At 37.1% G+C, this 20,680-nt stretch overlaps 2 protein-coding genes across 3 annotated transcripts in view; one reads left to right on the plus strand and one right to left on the minus strand.

Moving 5' to 3' along the window:
• LOC137013003 (transmembrane protein 164) overlaps positions 1–11,797 on the plus strand; it is a 31,746-nt gene extending 19,949 nt beyond the window's left edge. Inside the window, exons 3-7 of one of the 2 annotated variants that reach the window (XM_067376558.1) lie at positions 4,076–4,142; positions 5,938–6,016; positions 8,022–8,098; positions 8,208–8,308; positions 10,301–10,440. In XM_067376558.1, the coding sequence (XP_067232659.1) occupies positions 4,076–4,142; positions 5,938–6,016; positions 8,022–8,098; positions 8,208–8,308; positions 10,301–10,304 (328 nt within the window). In that variant the 3' untranslated portion in view covers positions 10,305–10,440. Of the gene's footprint in view, positions 1–4,075; positions 4,143–5,937; positions 6,017–8,021; positions 8,099–8,207; positions 8,309–10,300 lie in introns of both variants that reach the window. The other variant, XM_067376557.1, reaches the window with a different exon arrangement.
• A 2,515-nt stretch (positions 11,798–14,312) lies between these two features.
• ammecr1 (AMMECR nuclear protein 1) overlaps positions 14,313–20,680 on the minus strand; it is a 52,645-nt gene continuing 46,277 nt past the window's right edge. Inside the window, exon 6 of the mRNA XM_067375075.1 lies at positions 14,313–19,196. Within this exon, the coding sequence (XP_067231176.1) occupies positions 19,082–19,196 (115 nt within the window). The 3' untranslated portion in view covers positions 14,313–19,081. The remainder of the gene's footprint in view (positions 19,197–20,680) is intronic.

Consider the following 20,680-nt stretch of genomic DNA (forward strand, 5'->3'; position numbering starts at 1 on the left):
GCTTGAATTTCCAATGAGTGCTAATGAGGAGGCTTTGAGCACAGTAATGCCGTTGTTGCTTCGGGATCCTTTTGTAATAGCATGACTTGTTTTGGACCAGCATATGGAACTGACTTGAACTCAACACCAGAGATGTTGTTCATGTACCTAATGTGGTTTCAAGAAAGAGTTTGAACCAAAATCCAGTTGAAAATGTAAAGAATCGTGGGATACTATGATCATGATTTTTTTTTTTTCTTTTTTTCACATGGCCGATTCCAATTGCCATTTTTTACAAGGAAATGGGGCAATTGCTTTTTAAGCAAATATATTTATTAGCTCTATTACAGGCCTAACTGGCCTTATGTTTCTGTAATGTATCTCTGATAGGAACAGAATGTCTTAAGTAAAGTTTCAATGTCCAGTCAATCAGTGCATCTCTGCTGAATTTCATTTGTCTATACACATTTAAAGCAAATGGGGTCCTACATACTGAAGCCTTGTTTACACTGCATGCATCTGCGGTAGTGATGCGCGGGTCGGCTTTTTTTCCAACCCACGGGTCCCGCTTTTATGAAATAATTTGGCCCGCACCACTGTATCTATTTTTACAACCCGCCCCGCCCCGCACCCGTGAACATTTAATAGACATACTAGGCATTGTAATATAAATTAAAACAGCCTTTATTTCAGCCTTGAAGTGCTTGGAAACATCGCCCTGTAAACTGGCAACAACATACGATTATGAATATGAACCACAAATCAGTAATAACAAGATAATGATAAACATTTTCAACATTTAAAAAGCAGCGTTTGTATTCATCTAATAAGCTAAACAAATTTTGTATGTCGGATGGGACATTCTAAAATGCTTAACGTGGCTTAACGTGCCAACTGATATAAGCAGACCAAACTTCATACTACTAAACATCATACTAATAAAGTATACTAAAGAAAAGCGTTCAATTTCAAAATTTCGTTCAATTTCACGTTGTGTTTTCCTCCTATATTATACCGACATAAAGAAAAAGCTTAACGTCATTTAATGTAGCCTAAGTCAGAGATCAAAGATCAAATTTTGCACAAAACAATTATTCTATTTATTTGTATGGTATTTACTAAGTTTGGTTTGTTAGTAACACTGCCTTAGTAAATTAAGCCATGTTAAGCTCTTTCACATTAAGCGTTTTATATATCCCTTTCAGATTTGTATAGGACAACCGTTTACAGCCTATGCTACATAACCACTGAACTTTTGTTTTATTTAAAGGTCCCGTTCTTCGTGATCCCATGTTTCAAACTTTAGTTAGTGTGTAATGTTGTTGTTAGAGTATAAATAAAATCTGTAAAATTTTAAAGCTCAAAGTTCAATGCCAAGCGAGATATTTTATTTAACAGAAGTCGCCTACATCGAACGGCCAGTTTGGACTACATCCCTCTACTTCCTTCTTTAATGACGTCACTAAAACAGTTTTTTGACTAACCTCCGCCCACAGGAATACACAAGAGTTGTTTTTGTAGAGTGTGTTTGTCGCCATGTTGTCGAAACGCTGTTATTTTCATCCCGCAGTCCAATCACCGGGTCTGATTCCGGCTCAAATTGATAGGGTAAAATTAAAGACATGTTTACAGTAACACTGAGCGCGTGCATCTCCACGTTATGGTAAGAGGCGTGACTTTTCCGGGACGAATCACAACACAGGAACCGCTGGCACAATCAGAACTCGTTACGTATTTCTGAAGGAGGGACTTCATAGAACAAGGAAGTCATCAGCCCGTTTTTATGACAGTGGAAACAGCGGTATACAGATAAGTAAATTATGTGAAAAATACTGTGTTTACATAAAGTCAACACACGCGAAACATGAACACGCGTTATATTGCACACTACAAACACAATCAAAGCTTCAAAAAACACTGAAAAACGGGACCTTTAACACACGGAAATGTTCATTTACCGTTTTTATGTTCACTGTGCAAAAAAAGAGAATGGCATCCACTTAACGGGGTTTAATCTATTTCGCCTAGACTCCACCCGAGCTCGCTTGATGCGCTTGTGGCCGGGATACAGAGAATCATTTTTGACACATTGGCAAACACAGGAAAGGCGATTGACTGCGACTGCAGGAAGCTTAGAATGTCCTCTCCATCCCAGAAGAACTGGCCCTCAATGTAGCGTTTTATTTTGTTTTATTTCTCCGTTTTTGTTGTCGTGGCTGGCGGCGGGAGCTGCTTGGCGCGCCACTTTCGTTCTGTTTTGTTCTGTCCTCTACACGGTGTCAACTCATACCATCATCATGAGACCACTAGATTTGCCTGTCCGACGTTGTTTTCGTTGATTTTTCGTGTTTTTAATGGCTAAATTGTTATATTTTGTCCAGTTTAATTGTGTTTATTGCTATGCCGTACTTTATTTTGCTGTAGCCTACAGATGAAGTTAATATACTTAAAAGTCCAGTTATGGACGACAAGGACAAACAATATACACATTTTTTCAACTTTGAATCTCTTGTCATCAATTTCTGGCCTCCTAGTGAAGTGAAATATGAGCTGGAGTCTTCACAGGGTTATTATTTTGACTTTGTTTTGTATTTGAGCTGTGCGGCTTGGATGCGGCGTTCGTCAAAAATAGGCTTGGCGCCTATCTTTAGCAAAGCGGCGCGGCGAGCCGCTTCTGGGACGCTTCTGAAACTCTTCTGAAACGTGCCGTGGCGTGGCTGGTATAAACACAAGCATTGTGTAGAGTGGCCGCGGATCAACTCTGGTAGCCGCGTCGCAGCCGTATTGCGCCACAGACATGTGCAGTGTAAATAAGAGGTGACTTTTATAGCAAACTCAAAAGCAAAGACTAGGAGATTTGGGTGTTGTTTCAGCAGGATTCTTTATTGATTCTTTATTGTGAGGTTTCACTTGCAGTCATCAAGTCTAACTAAGGGAAGCATATATTGTATTTTATAGGTATTCAGTTGGAGGTCTTTAAAAGTGTTGCTCTTATATAGACCCTCAGAAGTGACCACTTAACCACAGCATTTGTATTCCCACAGTCCACCTTTTGATAGTTGTAATTACTCATTACACAATGCAAATTTAAGTCCTTTTTTTTGTACAGCCCCATCTTACTTCATGTAACTTTAAATAGTTATAGGCAGGCACATATAACTTATTCTGTGTCACAGAGTTTGTTAAAGGATCTGATATCGTCAATATGCGATAATATAATTGCTCAGCCGTAGTCTGCAAAGATCACTAAACCTCTCCCTCTTGCCATAACGTATTCAACCTTCCCTGGCAAAGCAGAGGATCTGTCTATCAATTCGATTCCAATTAACAAGATCTCGGTTTGTTTTGATTCTCGATTCAATTCTTGTTTCTCGATTTTCGATTCGGTGAATACAACTATTCAATTTTCACTGGCCCCACCACAGAAATTATAATAATTTATACAATATCAATTCAAATTTCAATATCAAGGCTAATACTACTTTCTAACTAATATAATTTTCAAAGATTATTAAAGACAAGTAAACGGTCATTAATAAAAAAAAAAATATATACGAGCAATGACAAATAAATAAATACAACAGAACAAAGATACCAATGAAATAATCAGTACTTTTAAGGTTTTTCATGTAGGTCCAACAGTAGTATTTAAGCTACAGAAATTAAATAAAGTAATTAAATGTAAAATAACACAGCATATAATCTATACTATACATATTAAATAAAGGTTAATCCTTAATAAAGTAACAAAGTTATTTAGTGAAGAGCAGTGAGTGATTTCTTTTGTAGTTTGATTAGCATTAAAAACACAGACAGCTGCAGGAATATTAGGCTGCTGTCACTTTAAGAGCTGCACGGATCCAATATAATGATACACATGTGTTGTCTTTCTCTACTGTTAATGTTTACTTAAGCTGTAAATGACTGTTTAGTGGGATACTCACCAGTGGTGGGCATTGTGAGATAAATTTGTGTTAATTTGTCAGTTTAAGTGAAAGGAAGCTTGAAAGACAATTCATTTTATGTAGTTGTTTTAGATATAGTGTAGCTGTGAGCTTTCTACTGTGATTTTTAAACAATCTTTTCTGTTTTGAAGACTTCAGGTCCACATGTTGAATGGAGCCCTTCTAGCTCTTCTCTTCCCAGTAGTCAACACTAGACTGGTGAGTATATTCATGATAATAATGCAAACCAAGTAAAGTACTTAAAGTTACCAAGTAACTTAAACTACACTATAGTAGTGGTTTCAAAATACTGCATTTTTATTGTCAAGTTTTCCTCACTGTAGACCGTAGCGTGATGACATTGTTTAGTGACATAACGCATGTGTCTTTAAAATGTAATGTGCCATATTGGCTTTTGCTTTTTGGCATTTAGTTTTAATCAAGTTTATTTTGTTTACCTACTGTAGGCATGCTTAATGTTGTCATGTTCGATAACAAGGATGGACACAGTTGCTACAGAGACAGTCATTGATTTGTTTATATTCTACATGAAATTCTGCATTTTTTTCTCAGTTATTTATATCCCATATCACATTTGTTTTGTGGCTAGTATTCTTTTCAGGATTATAACGTTTTTAATGATGGAGGGGGGATCCATCCTGAAGAGCAGTAAATAAATGTTTTGGGCGTTGGGAGGACACTACTTTTTCTAACATTTTAGACATAAGCAGGAGATTTGAGATTGGTCTGTAATGAATCTGTTCTCCTGGGTCAAACTTGATAAGGGTTTGATTATTGCCAGCTTGAAAGTTTTTGGGACATGCTCTAGAGAAAGTGAAGAGTTAATAATGTTCAGAAGCAGTTCTGAGATTACAGGTAAAACTTCTTTCAGTAGCTTTGTTTAGTGGATTTAGGATCCAGCATACATGCAATAAGTTTTGTTCGCTTTTCCTGTCCTATGGCATTAAATCACTGAATTTGTTTGTTCCCTGGAGGTGAGACAAAATCTGTTAAGATGAGATGCTAAGATTCTTTGTAATTCTCAATTTTATTGTTGAAGAAATCCATTAAGGTATTACTCTGTGCTGTGAGGAAGTGTCTTGTTCTCTTTATGTGTTGTTTCTTGTCAATCTGGACACTGTAAAAAATACTGAGATGGTTTTTGTTATTTTCTATGAGCTTGCTGAAATATGCAGCTCTCAGTTTTCAGGGCATTTCTGTAGCTGGAAACATGCCCCTTGAATGTCTCCAAATTTGTGATCTTCCACCTGCATTCTTACAGGGATAGTTTTACAGGGATATTTTGCCATGACTTACCCTCAAGTTGTTCCACACCTCTATAAATGTCTTTGTTCTGTTGAACTCATATTTGATCACCAAAATGACATATTTAAATGTTTTTCCTGTGAAAAATTTCTTCATGCCTTAAAATGGCTTGAATGTAACTCTACACCCTTGCCTCATTTAATACGCGGATCAATGAATACACAAATTAGCCCAAATTACCAACACTATCCAGACTTTATTCATAGTTACATACTAACATGAAGCTCTTCAGAGGATTTGGGCACTGTTCAGTAATAAGTAAGCACACTTCCATCACTGTAATATTTCACACCAGTCAGAGATGGAATCTTGTGTATTTACTGCCTTGTGTTGGCGGTGATAGGTATTTTGGTTGACTACCTACTGTAGGTTAAATCGGTGCTGTATGTTTGGCAATGGGGGCTGATCACATGTTTAGAGCTATTGTGGGCTAAGGTCACCAAATGGTAGCAGGAAGTGTGACTGTTATTGTTGTTCTAGAGCCGCCAGGTGGCGATGGCACAAAAGTGCTTGATCCTGTCATCACTGCTTGCATCCATACTAAATTTTTAATGGTTTAGCTGTTTGTTCAGATGCTTATTGCATAATACAGTAGTAACAGCGAAACATGCTGACACCAATTAAGACTAGAATGCAAGGCTCTCTGTATGTTTTGTTGTCTAATCATACTTTTTTTCCCCCTTCATAGCTTCCATTTGAAAAGGAGATCTATTATATTCAACACTCCATGCTGTATCTCGTGCCATTCTACCTCTTCAGAAAAGGAGGTGAGTTTCTGAAGTTTGGGCAAACAGTAGTTCTGGGGCTTTTACCGCACATGATTATATATTCCGTTGTCCACCTGTTCACCACAGTGTCATTTTATCTTCCCTGTTGGTACGTTTCAGTTGAAAAAACGAGTTATGTAAATATATTATTGAAATCAGTAGCATGTTATTTATAGAGCTCTACCAACTGCAGATCTCAGTTCTCAAGAAACAGCTGAATCTCTTTCGTGAGCACACACATCAAAAAAACTATTCTATTTCTATCTCTTTCAATATTCCTTTCATGCTCTCACTATTTCTTAGTCCCTCCCTTATACTAGCTTGTACTATCCTGAACGATGGCTGAAACTGTATTACTAGCATTTCTCATGTTTTATTGCCTCTTTAAGATCAATTGCTTTGGATAAAAGCATCTGGTAAATGAATGTAAGTGTAACTGATATGACAATTTTGAAAGGACACTTATGTTGACATCAGAATGGCACTTCGTGTGCCCAGAGTAAAGGATACAGGAGTGAAGCAATGACGCTCAGAGAGAAATAAGTAAACCTATAGTGTCACCTAATGTTCAGAGAGCACAACTACAGCTCCGGCCTAAAAGAACAGAATAAGAACAACAACAAAGATCAGCGGGTCTAGATTTTAGTTATTTATTTCTGGTTGGGTAATTATGAGGATATAACCACTGCAACAAAATGTGCGTTTGAACAAAGTGCAAAGAAAAGCTATATTTAAGAGCTCCGAGATCTTTCTGTGACCAACTGAACAAAGCAAAAATAATGTTTGCATTTACTGCTTATTTGTAACATATTTAGAAATGAGTTTAGGATGATTCATCATTTAATATATTATCAAGGGAAGTAAATGGAGACATTTGCTAATTAAGTTATAGCATTTTTTTTTTTTTTTCATGAAAACCATGAAAAAGTGTAAACTGTCATTTGATTTTTGTTAAATATTTTTAGTGATTTTTCCAAAAAAAAAAAAAAAAAAAAAAAAAAAGGTATCAATGATTAAAAAAGTATTAAATTATCTCCCGGTTTCACAGACATGACTTAAGCTGGTCCTAGACTAAAATGCATGTTTGAGCTGTTTTAACTGAAAGCAACTTGCACTGAGATGTTTTAAAATTTGTTTATTGTTGTTTATTGTCATTGTTTTGTGTCAAGATGCACACCAGTAATGTTTTTATCTAGGGTATGTTTATAGAAGCTACTTAAATACCTTAATTGAACTAATGCCTAATCCTGGTTTAGTCAAAGCCCTGTCTGTGAAACTGGGCCTAAATGTTTAGTTGAATAATGAATCTGAATTATATACAGGCCTATGTTAGTTGATAGGATGTCATAATAGTAATAGTAGTAGACTATTCTGATTCAGTGATTCTCCTATATTGGCCTGTAGGTTATGATGTATAATATATATGTTTGAGATGCACTTGTAATTTATGGAAATGATATGTAATAATTCCCTGAATTTTAATAAATAATCAATTAAATGATGATAACTTGCACTTGGGACCCTCTGGCCCAATTCTGTTGGGGAATTAAAGGGATAGTTCACCCAGAAATGAAAATTACCCCATGATTTACTCACCCTCAAGCCATTCTAGGTGTATATGACTATCTTCTTTTAGACAAACACAATCGGAGTTACATTAAAATATATCCTGGACTTTCCAAGCTTTATAATGGTAGTGAATGGAGGGTGAGATTTTGAAGTCCAAAAAAGTGCATCCATCCATCATAAAAATAATCCATACAGCTCCAGTGGGTTAATAAAGGCCTTCTGAAGCGAAGCGTTCGGATTTTGTAAGAACAATATCTTACAAAATCAATGGGATATCTTAGAACACCTTTGATATCTTGAGAGTGAGTAAATCAAGGGATTATTTAGATTTTTGGGTGAACTATCCCTTGAACCTCACTTTAACTCACTTCAAAATAAATGAGTATTTATTCTTATATATTTATATCTTACCCTGTAATCCTTTTTTTTTTTGAAGGACAAGTTGAAATTCTGTGTGGTAACAGATGTTGTCCGCACAGCTTAACTTGTACTGAACCCAGAATATTCCTTCAGGTCATGAAAACAAATGATCCAGCATCCAAATAAACATACTACTCTGACTTGGAGAGATCTGGACTTTACATGCATCTTTAACCACTGTGTCATGTATCTTGTTTGCCAGGTGTGTATAAGCCAGAGCCGCTTGGTGACATGTGGTGGGCGCTGCTGTCCACGGGAATCCTCTTCCTCTACCACTTTTTATTCCTCCAGGGCCTCGGCATGGTATGACAATAAAACGCTATAAATGTTGTATAGTAGCTTATGACTGTTAAATATGGAATACTAGCTTAACTACTTACTGAATACACCATAGATGCACTGCATGCTTCCCACTGTTCTTAAGTGAAACAGCTGACATTAATCCACAACATTGTCACATGACCTCATCACATTATGTGTTTAATTCAGTAAGTGGTTATTTTGCATTTTTAATCCAATATTGTGTCAACTTCTGGCAGTCTAATCAAATAAGTCAAGAAATACATATCAATTCATCACACTTCAAGTGCAATATCAAGTCAGATGCATTGCATTAGGGGATACAATATTCAGTGCAGTATGCTCTGTTGTATACTGTTCATTTTAATAACTGTAGTGGATCATCTTGGTATTTTATGTATGACAGTTTGCCTACTGCGCATAATATACATACTGTATATGTGACAACAATAGTAACTAGTACAGTATGTTAGTATAGGATAGGTCTGAATATAGCCTTCACTACTGAAGTATCATGCACAGCACAGCTAGGAAGCTCTTGTCAAGAAATGACTTCCAGTATATAAGCTGAAAATGTCCTTAAATATAACAGCAATGTCATAACAAATTTCAAGGCCCAGAAAGGTAGTAAAGACTTAGTTAAAGTAGTCCACAACACATTAAGGTTGAACCACTAGTCATGTTATGAAGCAACGAGAACGTAAACGGTGTAGGAGACTGACAGGGAAGAGAAGAAATTGTTAAATAAAGTCATTATTTTTTTGTTTTTGCACATAAAAGGTATTCTTGTCGCTTCATAACATTAAGGTTGAACCACTGTAGTTTAAAGTTTAATAGTTTAGAGTTCAACAGAGAAATGTATGCATAATTCACATTACAAACCAATTCCAGATCAACCTAGGCATTGTACTGAACACCACAGGATTGTGTAATATTGAACTTTCACATGTGCATTCATGTATACATTAATAGGTATGTTTGCATACCTCGTTATGTCACAAACAGCACTCATTGGTTCTGTTAGTGGAAATGGAAAGGATCTCCATTTTGTTCCATCTTCTGTAAAGATATGTCCTTCCTTTGTGGCAAAACTATGTCAATATTTTACAATATTTGATACCCTGATAGAGGCTAGATCGTAAGATGATATTTTATGCTAGTATTTGAAGCTTAGGTAACACTTTAGTATAGGGAACACAAACTATTAACTATGACTTTTCCCTCAATAAACTCCTAATTTACTGCTTATTAATAGTAAGGTAGTTCAGTTTAGGTATTGGGTAGGATTAGGAATGTAGAATAAGGTCATGCAGAATAAGGCATTTACATGTGCTTTATAAGTACTAATAAACAGCCAGTATTCTAGTAATATGCATTCTAATAAGCAACTAGTTTAAACACCTTAAAATGAAGTGTTACCCAAGCTTCTGCTTTCTGCTCAAACATGGGAGTGTGATAAAGGCCTATAGCACCCATTGAGGCAGTGTTGAAAATACAGTTAATGTTTGCACTGCATTATGAATTGCATCCTGGTACATTTTGTAAAATAAAGCATGAAATTGAGCAAATTCTGCTAGAATAATCTGCATTCATGTACTTCCATATGTTTTGTATATGTATGTTTTGTGCCTTAAGCCGCTTTTCCACTGAAATTACCCGGAACAATTTGTCCCAGGAACTTTTTTCCCAATTTAATTTTGTCCTCTGAATATACGCTTAATAAAGCCTGAACTTCATCGTTGGTCCATCTCGATTGTTGATTCGAATAGTAAAGTCCCACCCCCAAAAGTTCCTGAACTTTGAAAAAGTACTACCCCGCGAGTAGGTACTTTCTGAGGGGGAAATTTTTACCCGGAACTTCATTTAGACCCTGGTTCCTGTGGTCGAAACACACCCCAAAGTCCCTAGTTCTTGGGGAAAGTTCCTGCGGTGGAAATGTGGCTTCAGTTATCGTGGCTCTGTACTAACTCAATCTTGCATTTTGCCTCCCACCAGTTGACAGAAGTGAATTTGAACAACATGCTGTGTCCCGCTGTCTCTGACCCCTTTTATGGACCATGGTACCGAGTATGGGCAACGGGCCACCAGACCGCCTTGACTTTACTCCACGGCAAGGCTCTGACCATCCTCTCGCAGCACACTGCTCCCACATGCCGCTATTTACTGGATATAGCACGTCTACGCAACAAGAAGGTGGACTAGTGTTTTTATCAGCAGTCGTACATGGACAAAACCTCATGCTCCTTGAACTGAAACTTGTCCAGCATCCTAGATAAAAGCCTAACTTTTAGTACATACTTTTATTTTCCTATTTGTTGTTGTTTGGTCCAAACCTGGTTTCTCAAAGCTGGATTGAAAGATTGTTTTTACACCGTTCCTGTTTTTGCAGGACTCAAGCAACATTAACCTTGCCTTTTTCTTTTTAGTTCAAACGTTTAGCAAAATGAAGATTCAGTGAACTCTCAACAGACGTAACCTTTCTTCTCGTGTTGCCTTCTTTAGTTACGCTCATCGAACAGTGAAATGGGGCCAACCCAGTTCCTTTTACTCTGCTGAATAGCTATTGTGCGGTTATAAACACTGCAGTTCCTTGTGTCCCGGCAATGCAGTTTTAAAAGATTGTCTCAAAATTACATTTTGTTGTTGTTGACCTGTTACAGAAAGCATAAATGTGGTGGTACTGTATGTTTAGGAGATTTTCCAGGGCATTTCCAATCCCCTGGCAGTATCTTTCTTTGATACCGTTATGTAAATAGTCAGAACTCTACATTCTAAGCTGAAGCCATTAACTGAAGGTGTCCATTTGATTCCATTAGCCACTCCACTGGTGATGTTATTCAAGGGAAATGACAGCATTGTATCATAGCGAATTGACTGTTGTTTGTAGATAGACCGAATGACCATTTTAACTGATAGTTCTTTAGATGTTTCTCACTGGGCCAGTTTAAAAGATTAAACTTTTTTTTGTTTAGCTAAACAGATTTATAAAAAATTTCAGTTCAGTGGAAATTTTACAAACAACTAAATTGATTAAACTTGGGCATTGCTGTTTCAGACTTGCATTAAAGTGTTTACCTTATTCTGTACATGAATGACTGCGTTTACCTTATCCATGAAAACAATGTACAAAAAAACGGTTTTGAAACAAGCCCAATATGTAGCCAAATGAAATTGAAGATGAGCATTAGGAGGTTCTGTTGGTCCCAAAAAAACTGCTCAGCACTTGAAGCATATTCCATCATTTCCACATCAAAGATCCAAGCATAAAATCTAAGTTTTGGAAGCAGTTTGTGGTTGTTGAGATAATGTAAGGAATACTGGTTGCAGTCTAATGATTTATGGGATCACTCTCATTTCAATGTATGTAATTTGACTGAAAGGGAAACCTTAGTTCTGATCTCAATTTTGTACATATGTTTTTATGAAATATGGTCTATATTAAAGGTCTTCTCCAATGTGTAGCATCCATGAGGATTGTCTTGGTTTCTTATCTGTACATCAACAGTTCTTCTGTGGAGCATAAATAATAATGCATTTTATTTGTTATGTGCTTTTCTTAAACCCAAAGCGCTACAGTAAAAAACAAAGACAATACAACAACTAATTAAAACAGCCTTAAATAAATGCATCTTGATCAACTTTTTAAAGTGCCCCAACGTTGGTGTGTTTCTGATGGTAAGAGGAAGCACATTCCATAGTTTCTTTCCCACATGGTCTTGAGATTACCTGAAGCCTGATGAAGTAAGAGTTAGTAACAAGATCACAAAGATATGCTGGTGCAGTTCCATGTAGCGCCTCATATGTTAAAATTACAATTTTAAAGCCAATTCTAGCATTAATGGGAAGCCAGTGCAACTGTAAAAGCACTGTGTAATGTATAAGCCTTTCTGTGTCAGCAAAAATGAGAAAGTCCTGAGTCGAGCACTGAAAAACAGTTTTAGAGATGTGTTTTATGTGTGCCTCAAATGTTAACTGTGGATCAAAAAAAGATTCTGCACCTGTGAAGTGGGAATTACCATGCTGGAATCAAAAACCAAACTGATCTGCTAGGCCTTACGAGTAGCCGCCACTGTACCAATCTGCATCAGTTCAGTTTCAGCCGTTCAGTTTCAGGACGTTTTTTTTGCATCCAAATAATTTTCTCTTCTAAAGTTATTTATGAGCAAAGGGCTAGTTTTGATGTAAATCTGAGTATCATCTGCATAACTGATTTCCAAGACCATATTTCCCGATACACTGCCCAAGTGGAAAAATGTACACAGATCAGGCATAACATTATGACCACCTTCCTATAATAATGTGTTGGTCCCCCTTTTGATGCCAAAACAGCCCTGACCCGTCGAGGCATGGACTCCTCTAGACCCCTGAAGGTGTGCTGTGGTATCTGGACCAAGATGTTAGCAGCAGATCCTTTAAGTCCTGTAAGTTGCAAGGTGGAGCTTCCATGGATCGGACTTGTTTGTTCAGCACATCCCAGAGATGCTCGATTGGATTGAGATCTGGGGAATTTGGAGGCCAAGTCAACACCTCAAACTCGTTGTGCTCCTCAAACCATTCCTGAACCATTTTTGCTTTGTGTCAGGAGCATTATCCTGCTGAAAGAGGCCACAGCCACTAGGGAATACTGTTTCCATGAAAGGGTGTACATGGTCTGCAACAATGCTTAGGTAGGTGGTATGTGTCAAAGTAACATCCACATGGATGGCAGGACCCAAGGTTTCCCAGCAGAACATTGATCAGAGCATCACACTGCCTCCGCCGGCTTCCCATCTTCCCATAGTGTATCCTGGTGCCATGTGTTCCCCAGGTAAGCAACACACACGCGTCCAAGAAAACATGATTCATCAGATCAGGCCACCTTCTTCCATTGCTTCGTGGTCCAGTTCTGATGCTCATGTGTCCACTTTTGGCTCTTTCGGCTTCACTTGCCCATTTTTCCTGCTTCTAACATCAACATCAACTTTGAGGACAAAATGTTCACTAGCTGCCTAATATATCACACCCACTAACAGGTGCCGTGATGAAGAGATGATCAGTGTTATTCACTTCACCTGTCAGTGCTCATGATGTTATGCCTGATTGATGTACATGTTAAATAAATTTGGGCCCAACACCGAACCCTGAGGAACTCCCTGTTGAACAGGCACAGTATCAGATTTGTGATTGCCCAAGCTAACAAACTGGGAATGATTGGTTAAAGACTGAAACCAACTAAATACGGTTTCAGAAAGACTCAGCCAACTATGCAGCCTGTTCAGCAGAACAGAATAGAAAACGGTGTCAAAAGCAGCACTAAGGTCTAACCAAGACTGAAGGTGGGTGCACACTGTGCGATTCTGGCCACAATTTGGTCATCTGAGACAAATTTTGAGAATCCTAAAAGATTCCTATAATCCTAGGAAAAAATCTGTAGTCTATTTGACATTTTCATCGACAGCCGGTTAATGACCGTTGCCATCAAATTTTACCTCAGACGAACTTCTGGCAGTGTCAGAAGATTTGGCGCACAGTCCTGCAGTGTGATTTCTCCAACGACGAACGTCAAATTGTCTTCGTTTTTCAAGACAAGTCGTGATCAAAATTAATGATAGAGATGTTTTTGTTAGCCACCATTTCAGTGCCGTGTGTCATGCAGCTCACTGTCATCGAATGTGTCTCGGTTTATGATGTAAAACTCCGGACAAGTTTACAAGTGCGTATCCATTTTTATAGCGTCTTGACTGTCGTACAGTCTGACATAAATGACATCTGAGATTCCACAGTGTGACATGAGGATCATGTTCGTACAGTCTGACAAGCAACAATCGTAAAGGACTATTATAAATCGCACAGTGTGCACCCGGCTTTAGATACCGCATGCACCAGAATCAGCCACAATAAGATTTAGTTTATAGAGTTTACAACCCTTACTAAAGCTGTCTCAGTACTATGCTAGGTGATTATTTAACTGAGTACCCACAACACACTCCAGAACTTTAGCAAAAAATGGAATAAAGACACGTAATGCTTGTTCTTTCAGATTTTTTATTGGATAAATGATTTAAAAGGTAATAACAATAATGTTTTAAAACTACATTATCATTGCCACAGCCATAGCTCACATACCCACATCTAACCCATCTATTTGCCACCCCCCAACCCAACACGTTTTGTTTTGTTTTTTTTGTAGATTTTGTAATTTTTGTCTTTTTTTTTTGGAGCCATACTATCATATTCATAATAAATGCCCATTTCAAGTCTCATCACTCTAACAGCAATTCAATGGGGTAAAGGATCTAGTTCTACAGGGGAATTGTTTTTCTTTGTTTCTTTTTTTTTTTTTCTTTTTTTTTCTTTTTTTTTTTCACCAAGTCGTTACTTCAGTAATTTTAAGTTCCTAAAGCAAGAGAGAATCCAAACTCAAAACAGAAATAAAACAAAGTGGTGGGCATAGGGGGCTACACCAGGCAACCCCAGTGCCCGCAATGACAACACTGCAAGATGTCAATCATCGAAGGGCACATTCAAAACTCATCTTCTCAAAGTTCCAGAACATAGAAAACCACTAAAATAATAATTAGAAACTAGGTCCAAAATATTTTTTTTTTTTTGAAAAGAATTAACTTGATGTACAAAAACAGTCATTATGTTTACTTTTTTAACTTTTTTTTACAAAAAAGTTTTTAAACAAGTTTATTATAGTTCTTACATTTATTTTTTATCATCATCATCATTATTATTATTATTATTTATAGTTTTTTTCCCCCCTATATCTATCAGTGCGATTGTATGCCAGTGCAGCTACTGGGTCCAGAGTAAAGGAAAAAAGGCTTTTTTTTTTTTTTCTCCTTAAATGGCATTTAAAAATAAGGATTAGCTCATCTTTTGTATAAAGTATAACTGCTGGTCTTAGGAAAAAAAAAAAAAAAGAAAAAAAAAAACACATTAAGAAACCCATAAATCTAAGAGGCACGCTATGGGGTTTTCTTTCTTTACAAAAATAGATAATAATAACAATGATGAAAACAAAATAAAAAAAAAAGTGCAACCTAGTATTACGGTCATAGACACCGTGCAAGGTTTCAGAAACAGCTACAATGAAAATTCATTGAACTTAGGTAGCTAAAAACCTAAAACAATATTAGAAATTGTACAAAAGAAAAAAAAAAAGTAAATACACAAAAACAAAAAGACATTTCTCTTGCAGGGAAGGTTTTTGGAAGGACAGGAAGGCAGGTCTGTAGAGCAGCATTTGGACATGGCTGGAGGCATCTTTGGTTCGGTTGAACACACAAAGGTAACATGAGCCTAACTTCCAAATGACTATGGTTTTAACAGTAAATGTGAAGCTCGTATGTAGGTGTGACAACCCAACATTTATGCCTAAAATGAGCATTAGCTATACTTACCAAGCACTAGTCCCAGTTGTGTTAAAAATTACAGAAAATGAAGGACAGTGTAATGAGAAAATAAAAAAAGGGCCTCATCTTTGAGCAATGTAACTGTAGGACAGGTGCTGAGAGTTTCTACAGTGTTCAAATGTGTCAGGGATTGCTGAAGTTAATGTCCCCAAAGTGCATGTTCAAACTACACTAGGAATCACAAAAGCTAATTTTTCAAAACCTTGCAACTTAATGTATAGACACATACATGTAGCACTATGAAAGAAACCAACAAATGTCTTTCATCACAGCATCAATTGCAAAAAAAAATGAACCAAGGATATTTGAACAAACATTGTTAAAGTAAAGTAAACTCAGCACATCGAACATCATTATCGCTTTGGCCATATTTCGGCAACAGCGTTCGGCTGGTTAAGCCAGCCGCAGTTCAAAATGGCAATGTAAATGAATGCGGACAGACAGCATTCAACAACGGATACAAAGAGTGAGACTCCAGGGTAAATGTGTATTGCGTAAATGTGCACATCTATAACAGATGATATAAGCATATGCCCGTGTCCCCCAGGCCATGAGGGAAAGATGGGGTTAGACTCGTCACTACTTGTCCTTTCAAACCTGCAGGAGATTTTGTTACACTGGTAGGAAAAAAAACACCTGTAAAACAGATCTGCATATATTGAGGATAATAAAAAGTCTGATATGATCAATGAGTCCGCATGACCAGTCACATTTACTGCGACCACCCCCAACATGAGGTCCAATAGCACCATTTTATATAGTCTGTTTTCTCATATCTATATAGCAGTGAAACAAGCATGCCATGTTTAACAGGAGGCCTCCTATTCATGCAACGAATGTATTGCAAATTTGTATACATCAAATTTTCTTAAATGCAAAGACTTGGTTTTGCAGCAAAAAAAAAAAAAAAATACATTAATGAAAAAAGGTTCAGTTTGTGCTGTTTTAATGGACCAAAAATGAGGCCCTGATTGTCCAACTATGAAACAATAACCGGGTTCAAAACTGAGGCAGTAAAGTGGAGATATTTAAAGGGTTATTAAAAGACTGCGACACCACAAACGTGTCACTATTGGTTGGATTTAGCGAAGCAAATTATTATTTAAAAAACAAAAAGGGTCACAACTGGGCAGTGGAGGGCCTCAATATTAAAAAAACAACATGATTAACGCTGGACGTTTGGAAAACAGACATCTTTGCTCAAAAACTTCACGCACAATGTCTGAAGTTGCTGGTCAAAACCGTCACGTTGTGATGCTGTTAGTTGAGCACTCTGGGCAACATTTGCTGGTCCATGTTATAACCATTTTTAAGGCAACACAACTGAAATCAGGTTGTTTTTTTGTTTGTTTTTTTAGGTTCTAGTGGACTTGATAATGACTGTGGATGGAACCCCAAAAGCCCTTAACATTTTGCATATGAAAACAAATGACAGGAAATAGTTTTCTGGTTTTCAAAAGAACCTTTCCCATTTTTCCTTTCAGAGTCAGTCAAAAAACTGAAACTCAAAAGCTAATTCACTGCATCTACAGACACGCGGTTAAAAAAAAAAAAAAAAAAGAGACATCGAGATGTGGTCTTTTCAGAATGGACCTGACATAGTACAAATTGTCAGAGAAAATGGAGACGGATATAATCATTGTTTTTAAAATCAACTTCCTGACAACACTATTCAAACAAACTTCACCGCATGATGTCGAGGGGGTTAAAAAGCCACACTAGCGTCTGTCAATGATCTTCTCAAATACAGCAACTGGAAATATAGTGGCATTTGTACGGAGATGTAAACATTGCTGCCATGCCAGACAGAAATTAACATTTATACACAAGACCAGATCATTTTAAAAAAATAGCCGTGCCAGGAGAAAAATGAATTTAAAAAATAGCCATTTAGAGCAACCACCCTGCCACAGCCTTAAACAGCCCAAAAAAAAAAGAAAAAAGTATGGCTTTTTTTTATCTTGTCCCTGTCATTTGACCTTGGTCTATCAAAAGGTTTTCCTCTCTGTGTGACAAAATAGGAGCAAAACAAAACAGACAAATTCAGACAGCTTTCTGGCCATGAGGTCAGTTATGAACCAAAATGACCTTAAAGGGACAGTTCACCCCAAAATGAACATTCTGTCATCATTTGTTGTTCCAAACCTGTATGAGTTTTTTTTTCTGCTGAACACAAAAGATGATGTCGGACACCAAACAGTTGATGCGCTCCATTTACTTCCATAGTATTTTTTATTTTTTCCCCATATTATAGAAGTCAGTGGGGCCCTAAGCCTGTTTGGTTACCCATATTCCTAAAAATATCTTCTTAAAGAAATCCATACAGGTTTGGAACAACTTGAGGGTGAATAAATGATGACACTGTCCCTTTAACTAACTTTAATCTCCGACTATAAAACTCTTTGTTTACTCCCTTATTCTGAACACAGACTTATACTTGCGATCTCACGAACAACACTAACAAACACTAATACAACACGTCAACATGAGAAATCAAATAAGAGATTAATTACTAGCAGATTAATATTTTTTTTTAAACACAAAGTGTAGCAAATCTACACAAAAAAGGGTTCACTGACTGTTTAAGTAAATTCAATTCAAATCAACACCAATAATGCTAAGAGCAACAGGCCTTTGCATTATGGCAAATATTCTGGTATCCCCAACAGCAAATTTATTATAGTGGTTTCAATTATCTGACGAGTTTGAGTCAACAGGAAAAAACAAACAAGACTTAACTAGTTCTTCATTGCCTTACTCGGCCTCACCCTACAACCCACAACATTTACAAAAAAAAAAAAGAGAAAGGAAAACAGAAAATCACCCCTCATAAAAGGAAAATAATCAGAGGAATTACACAGAGAGGAAAGAACATCCCTTAAACCCTGTGGTTGCCTACATGATAAAAAGTCAAACTAATAAGAAACAATAAAAGGGGGGAAAAAAATTGCGCAAGTCACAAAAGCATAGATAAAAGTTTACTATCTTCAAAACTAGCCCATCATTTAATATGACTTATTTCCATCCACAGACTTAGAAACCTGATTAGGAAATTTGTTGAAACAACAAAAAAACGTAGTACTTGTTTATTTGCTTAAAAAAAAGGAAGGGGTCGATATATATATATATATTTATATATATGCTGCAAAAACTAAATTAATACAAATAATAAAAATGACAAAATGAATTTTTTCGCTTTATAATCACCTAATGCTTATTTGCACCCGCTGCCATGCCTCCATCTGACTGTCGACATGGCAACGGAAACTATCATCATAAAATGGTACAGTAGTACAGATAGCTAGACCACGAGGAGGCGGGCTCTCCTGGGAAGATGTCCGCAGAGAGGTCCAGTGACTGGTCATGCGGCTCGCTGTCAGGAATAATGGTTGTATGGAGGGAGAGGGTGCCCGATGCCATTCTGGTAGTGATGATGCTGGCGGTGGGCGATGTATTCTGCGTAGCTCATTGTCATCTTTTCACTACGGTACCTAAAACAATGGTGAAGAAAGAAGGGAAGCGTCAGAACAGTGTCAAAATACTGTTCACAACACAGGCCTGTGATGACTGTAAAAATCTTGGAAATGACATAATCAATCACCTTCATGTTTCAAACATTAACTTTCCTCTGTGGAACACAAAAGGAGAAATTTAACATTTTTCTCCAAGGTGCTCTTTTCCATGCAATAAAACTAAATGAGAACATCTGGTCTGTCAAGCACCAAAACAACAAAGGCACCAAAAAAAAGACTTTTCTTATTAAGAAAAAAACATTTATGACATTATTAAAAAACAATTCATTTCAGAGATTTCAGCAATTAATCATGATTAATCACACCAAACATTACAGTATGTAAACACATTACATCGCCAAATTAAAGTGGGAACGGAATTTTTCATATTTTAAAAGTTTTCTTTAGTGGCATCTTTTTACTACGTACTATGAATGCCATCATCACAGATACCAATCACTCATGCATCTATTAAATGGATTTTTTTTTTCAATTTGTGGGTGTAATTATAGCCATTCAACATTACAGTATAATTGAAAGCCAGTCCTAAACTGCAAAATATGAGAATATTTCTTATTTTTAATTGATCATTTATTAATAATTACAGAACAGTAAAATTTACTTTTAACAAAGGATTAGTTCACTTCAGATTTAAAATTTCATGATAATTCATGAGATCATCCCCGTGTCATCCAATATGTTCAAGTCTTTCTTTCTTCAGTTGAAAAGAAATGAAGGTTTTTGAGGAAAACATTCCAGGATTTTTCTCCATATAGTGGACTTCACTGGGGTTCAACGGGTTGAAGGTTCAAATGTCAGTTTCAGTGCAGCTTCAAAGAGATCCCAGACGAGGAATAAGAGTCTTATCATGATTGACACCCCGTTTCTATTGGCCGTGCAGGTAATCAACTTTCGCCTCTGCGTTCTGTGGCGAACTATCTTGAACTTTGACCACAGCGTGCGAGCACACGAGCTCGCCAATGGTGCGCTCTGCTGCCCTTGCGCTTTGGTCGACGCACCAACAAACTGTCCTCACGCAGCGCGCGCTCTTGAAATCAATGGGTTTCATAGCTCAGTGGTGCCGTTGTCGCGTCCTGTGTGAAAGGGCCTTTAGTCTTTTCACTTTTGCTTTGTAGACACTGGGTCGGTACTTGCTACGTATGTGCCTACATCACACGTGACCTTTCCAATGTGATTATGTAATGCGTGGTGCATCACAGAGCAGTGCAAGACGAGCATTTGTGGTTAAAAAGTATATAAATTTGTAATTTTTTTTTAGAAAATGACCGTTGGTTTCTCTAGATAAGACCCTTATTCCTCGTCTGGGATCATGTAGAGCTCTTTGAAGCTGCGCTGAAACTGACATTTGGACCTTCAACCTGTTGAACCCCAGTAAAGTCCACTATATGGAGAAAAATCCTGGAATGTTTTCCTCAAAAACCTTCATTTCTTTTTGATTGAAG

Source organism: Chanodichthys erythropterus, chromosome 22 (assembly GCF_024489055.1).
Source record: "Chanodichthys erythropterus isolate Z2021 chromosome 22, ASM2448905v1, whole genome shotgun sequence".
Taxonomy (NCBI): Eukaryota; Metazoa; Chordata; class Actinopteri; order Cypriniformes; family Xenocyprididae; genus Chanodichthys; species Chanodichthys erythropterus.